Source organism: Sus scrofa, chromosome 4, assembly GCF_054392235.1.
Source record: "Sus scrofa isolate SSC_HxYL_T2T_F1_AM1 chromosome 4, Sscrofa_HxYL_maternal_Yorkshire_Landrace_v2.0, whole genome shotgun sequence".
Classification (NCBI taxonomy): domain Eukaryota; kingdom Metazoa; phylum Chordata; class Mammalia; order Artiodactyla; family Suidae; genus Sus; species Sus scrofa.
In genome coordinates this window covers 81,877,896-81,883,323 of record NC_139386.1, presented here as the reverse complement: position 1 = coordinate 81,883,323, position 5,428 = coordinate 81,877,896, and the positions used below count along the sequence as shown (strand labels likewise).

The following is a 5,428-nucleotide window of genomic DNA, read 5'->3' as shown; positions in this document are numbered from 1 at the left end:
AATTTTTAAATTACATGAACCCACTGGGGATAATGGTGTTAAAACTGGAATGGAAGCCTCAATGGCATTGGTCGCCTTTAAAAATAGACCAGTAACACCCACATTTTGCTTTTCTTTCTTTAATTCTTAACAGGAGAGCTTTTCATTAATTCAAACGGAGTGAGGTCACCCTACTGGAATGACAAAAGTTATTCCTCCATCAGCTAATGCAGTTCTCGGTTCCCGGCTGCCGTGCGTGGGGTGGGCGGTGGGGGCGGCAGCCCGGCCCGCGGAGCACGGTTGCGGCTGCGCCAGCCCGGAGCTTCCAGGCGCGCGGGCAGGACCCGGGGAGGCGCTAGCTGCCGCCTGGGAGAGCACCCACGGAGCCGACAGGCAGCCGGCTGGCGCCGCAGGCTCCCCCGCAGCAGCCCCCTCTCCCGACCGCTCTTGAAGAGGCAGACCCGGTCCCTGGACCCGCCAGGTGAGGCAGAGCTTGCTGTAGGGCTCGCTGTTACCAGGGGGGCACAGGACCTACGGGGCCAAGGCGGGACTCGCTGGGATGACTCGCGCCTCCCGGGGACGCGGTGGGGGCTAAAGCAGGAGAAGTGGGCTTGTATTTTTCCTGTAAAGGTGAGGAGTCTTCTCTCTAGCACTTGGTTTGAAGTACCCAACAGGTCCAAATACGCTTCCAACAGGTTGTAGAGAGCAGTCACGTGGGGCAGGTTGGGAGCGGCGCCCGCCCTCCCCGCCTCCCTCCGCTCGGAAGCGCACTTCTCCCAGAGTTACACGTCGACTAGCCTAACCTGAGCTTTCCATTCCGCTCTGCAGCGCCGGCGTCCGGGAAGGCGGAGACGGGCTCGGAGCCTGGCAGCGAGCGCCCCTGCGCGGGTCCGGTGCCCGGGAGCGCAGAACCCGGCAGGGTGGCGGCGGGAGAGACCGATCGCCCGCTCCCCGCCCTCGCCGGGATGCACAACGCGTCGTCCTGGGGGCCGGGGCGCTTGAACACATCGTGCCCCGGACTCGAGCTTCGCTGCCCCAACGAGTCCGGGCCGCCGCCGCCGCCGCTGCCGCCGCCGCTCGCCGTGGCAGTGCCGGTCGTGTACGGGGTGATCTGCGCCGTGGGGCTGGCGGGCAACTCGGCGGTGCTGTACGTGCTGCTGCGGGCGCCCCGCATGAAGACGGTCACCAACCTGTTTATCCTCAACCTGGCCGTGGCCGACGAGCTCTTCACGCTCGTGCTGCCCATCAACATAGCCGACTTCCTGCTGCGGCGGTGGCCCTTCGGGGAGCTCATGTGCAAGCTCATCGTCGCCATTGACCAGTACAACACCTTCTCCAGCCTCTACTTCCTCACGGTCATGAGCGCCGACCGCTACCTGGTAGTGCTGGCCACCGCAGAGTCGCGCCGGGTGGCGGGCCGCACGTACGGCGCGGCGCGCGCAGTGAGCCTGGCGGTGTGGGGGTTCGTGACACTGGTGGTGCTGCCCTTTGCCGTCTTCGCGCGCCTCGACGACGAGCAGGGACGGCGCCAGTGCGTGCTGGTCTTCCCTCAGCCCGAGGCCTTCTGGTGGCGCGCGAGTCGCCTCTACACGCTGGTGCTTGGCTTCGCCATCCCGGTGTCCACGATCTGCGTCCTCTACACCACGCTGCTGTGCCGGCTGCGCGCCATCCGCCTTGACAGCCACGCCAAGGTCCTGGACCGCGCCAAGAAGCGGGTGACGATCCTGGTGGCGGCGATCCTGGCCGCGTGCCTCCTCTGCTGGACGCCCTACCACTTGAGCACCGTGGTGGTGCTCACCACCGACCTCCCGCAGACGCCGCTCGTCATCGCCGTCTCCTACTTCATCACCAGCCTGAGCTACGCCAACAGCTGCCTCAACCCCTTCCTCTACGCCTTCCTGGACGACAGCTTCCGCAGGAGCCTCCGCCAGCTCATGACATGCCGCGCCGCGGCCTGAGCCTGCGCTGCCCCGGCGCTCAGGGTGGTCCCGGATCCAGAGGGCCCCCCCCCCAACTTGCTGGCGATGCAGATTCTCTGGCCTCCCCCCGCCCCCAGGCCCACTGACTCGGTAGCTGTGGCTGCGCCGGCGTTTTGAATTTGCCGAGCTCTCCTGGCGAAGTGGGAGCACGACCGTGAGCATCCTTGAAGCTGAGAGCGCACAGACTGCTCCCTAAAGTCAGAGGGCACCGAGGAGACACCCCCCAACTCACACCCCCAGCTTGACATAGGAGGGGAGGAAGGGGAGAAGAAGGGCAGTACTGTTAAGCCGCTCCCCTGGCTCTCCGGAGGATGCCGCGGGCGCCCGGCGTCGGCTAGGCGCTCGCCTCTTCACTTGGCTCCTCGGGTTCCCCGCAGCGTCCGTCTGTGCTTCTGCTCTAACGGGCGAGCAGCCTGGCCCGGGGCCCTACAGCTCCTCTCCGTGCGCTCTCGCCGCGGGAGGACAGGGTCAAGGCGCGTGCGGTCGCTCTCCCCCTGCTGGGGGACAGAGCAACTCGGGTGACCAGCGTGCGTGCGTGTGTGTGTGTGTGTGTGTGCGCGCGCGCGCGCGCGCTGGTGGGTCTATCCGAGACCAGGGGTTGGGGTGAAGGAGGACGGAAACTGGCTGTGATGCCTCCCCAGCAGTGATAACAATGGTGATTAACCCCCCTTCCGGTTCCAGCCCCTTCTTTCTTTGCCGTTTCACCTTCCCACCCCTGTAGTCATTTCGGGGACCCGCCGCCGGCTCTGAGAGGCCTGGAGCGGGAGTCCCCGGCCGCTGTTGCGGCGCCCCCTGGCGGAGCCAGCTGTCAGCGCGGAGCATCCTAAGCAGCGCAGGGCGTGCAGGTGAGCGCCCCTCTGTACCGCTTAGTTACCAGGCATCTCTTCTCTCTACGGAGAGTTTCAGCAACCCTGGCCACGCCCCTCTGTCCCCGTCGACCTCTAGTACATCTGGAGCAGTTCGTTGCAATTCTTTGTGTAAGCATTGTTTTTCAAGATTGAGAATTTTATGTAAATATGTGTCCTAATCTCACACGTTTTTGTGAGGCGCTAAGGAGATGAGAAGGATGTGTGAAGTCTCCATCCCCTTCTCCTCACATTCTTCATCCTCTTGGCCTCAGGGGCATCCAGAGAGCTGAACTGACCCACGCCCTTGTATTTCTCTCTCCTGGATTATTTGTACTTTATTCCTTCGTCCCAGACGCTGACTGATATGTCTGGTCCAGTCTGATGAGGGAAACCAGACAGCACCCTAGCTTTATTTTATTTCCATTTACCGAGACAAAAGTGGATCAGAAGAGAGGAGTGGCATTGGGTTTGCCCAGCTGCAGGTTACACTTGAGACATGAGCTCAGAGCCTTAACCTGGCTGTGGTCACTACTGCCAGGGTTTTAAAAGATTTTTTTTTTTTTCTTTTGGGATAAATTCCTATGGTTTGTTTGCTTGTTTCCTATGGTCAGTGTTATGTGTGGTACAAAGCAGGAGTGATGCTGGCAGGATTTGTTTACTTAGTTTGAGGGGCACTAATCATGTTCTTGCTTTCTTAGCTTACAAATACTTTTTAACAAAGTAAAGGAAAAGGAAAAACTCTCCCTTGGGTGGGGAAAATAAACTCGTTCCCTGATTTTTGTACATAAGAATTGGTTTTTTTGCTCTCAAAGTTATTAGGAACGGTGGGATAATTCATAACTATCAGTTCAGAACATGTAAATTTGGAAACCTACCTTGGGTGACAAATCGTAGTCAAATTTTCCAAATATGCTCTTCCATCTTCGACGCGTTTGAGTGATGTACACGATGGCACTTGAACAGTCCTCTGCTGGTGGGCTTTAGAGACCTCTTGGAATTCATTTTAGTATCTTGCAAGTTTCTAGGAAACCTTCTAGTGATTTTCTTCATGACACACAAAATTACTTTGTGAATCCTCAGTAACTTTTCAAAATTAAAGTCTTAACCTTAGAGTAACTGCCACATTCTCTAAGGTGATGGATGTAGAAGAAGTGGACACTGGCCACAGACAGCCAAGCATCACCATCTGGATTTGAAACCTCATCTGTCTTCATAAACCAGGTCATGTGCCTTGACATCCTCTGGACACCGACTGGGAAGAGCCATGTGCTCCATCTGTCTGCCGCATCAGCCCTACCTCCTGGCTGTCTCCGAACCTACCCAGGAGACTGCTGGAAAAGCTTAGGACTGACAGGGCTATGTTGTCCACAGCAAGGCATGGATTAGCCCCTAACCCTAGCATGCTGTGTGTCACAAAACAGGCGCTAGCCCTTCAGTTTCATGCTAGCTTTCTAAATCACTGGATGAGCTGTGGTAGCATTATTTCTAGGTTGCTGCCTTCATATGAGCATGCGCAAGTCCAGATTGTAAGTTTCAGACCTCCTTCTCCTGACTTAGGTATGCCACGCCAAAGTAGGATTTACTTACATCGTTGCCTTGCAAAGCTTCTACCTCCATGTTGAATTTTTGCAGTCTTCCTGTAATCTGTGTTGTTTGGTTACACCACTTCTGATATTTAGAAATGTCCATTTGGTTTTACTTAGCTTGGTACAGTTATGTAATGTGTGTGCTTCTCTCCTTGCACAGAAGCTCTGATGAAAATAAAAGCTGAAACATCCTCTGTGAAGACTGTATATTTTGTTTCTTGAGAGCATGGGATCCATAATTCAATCACCTTACTATTTATGCATCATTAACTTTTAAAATACTGCCTTCAGGAAAAAGTTAACCAGGGGTTCCCACCGTGGCACAATGGGATCAGTGGCATCTCTGCAATGATGGGACAGAGATTAGATCCCCTGCCCAGCACAGCAGTTAAGGATTCAGTGTTATTGCAGCTGTGGCTTGGATCTGATCCCTGGTCTGGGAACTCCGTATGCTGTGGGGTGGCCAAAAAGTAAAATAAAATGAAAGTTATCTAATGGATCAGGAATGAATAAATAGAAGTATTTGATAGGATAAATATCAAATAAATAGAAGTATTTGATAAGATAAGGTTAACAATCCCCCCTCCTTTTTGGGGGGGCTGGTTGTGAAAATGATGTAAAACTGCCGATTGACACAAAAACCCTAAAACAGAAAAAGGATTATAAGCTATTATTATCATCATTTTAAAATATTTGAGCACCTTGTGTGGACAGTAAGAAGGGCAGAGAGATTGCTTAAGGTGTCAGCACTTAGCTATCCCAGAGGTCCTAGTTAAAATGGAATTTTCCACACACTTCCTAAAGAAATTGCATCCCGGGTTTATCACTACCATCTGTTATCATAGTTAACATTATAATGTACCTTTAAGCACATTTGTTTAAAATGCAACTGATTTTATTTTATTTTCTAGGGCCGCACCCAAGGCGTGTGGAGTTTCCCAGGCTAGGGGTCTAATTGGAGCTATAGCCACCGGCCACAGCCAGAGCCACAGCAACCTGGGATTGGAGCCGCATCTGCAACCTACACCACAGCTCA

General features: G+C 54.7%; 1 protein-coding gene across 1 annotated transcript; it reads left to right on the top strand.

The window, feature by feature from the left end:
• The first annotated feature begins 220 nt into the window (after positions 1-220).
• On the top strand, positions 221-4,592 carry NPBWR1 (neuropeptides B and W receptor 1). Its single transcript, XM_085021215.1, has 2 exons — positions 221-460; positions 808-4,592. The coding sequence occupies exon 2, from the start codon at positions 945-947 to the stop codon at positions 1,935-1,937; it is 993 nt and encodes a 330-aa protein (XP_084877341.1). The 5' UTR covers positions 221-460; positions 808-944; the 3' UTR covers positions 1,938-4,592.
• Positions 4,593-5,428: the final 836 nt, after the last annotated feature.

What these genes read in the sequence shown, in the direction of transcription:
- NPBWR1 (XM_085021215.1), top strand. Translation starts at nt 945, where the DNA reads ATGCACAACGCGTCGTCCTGGGGGCCGGGGCGCTTGAACACATCGTGC.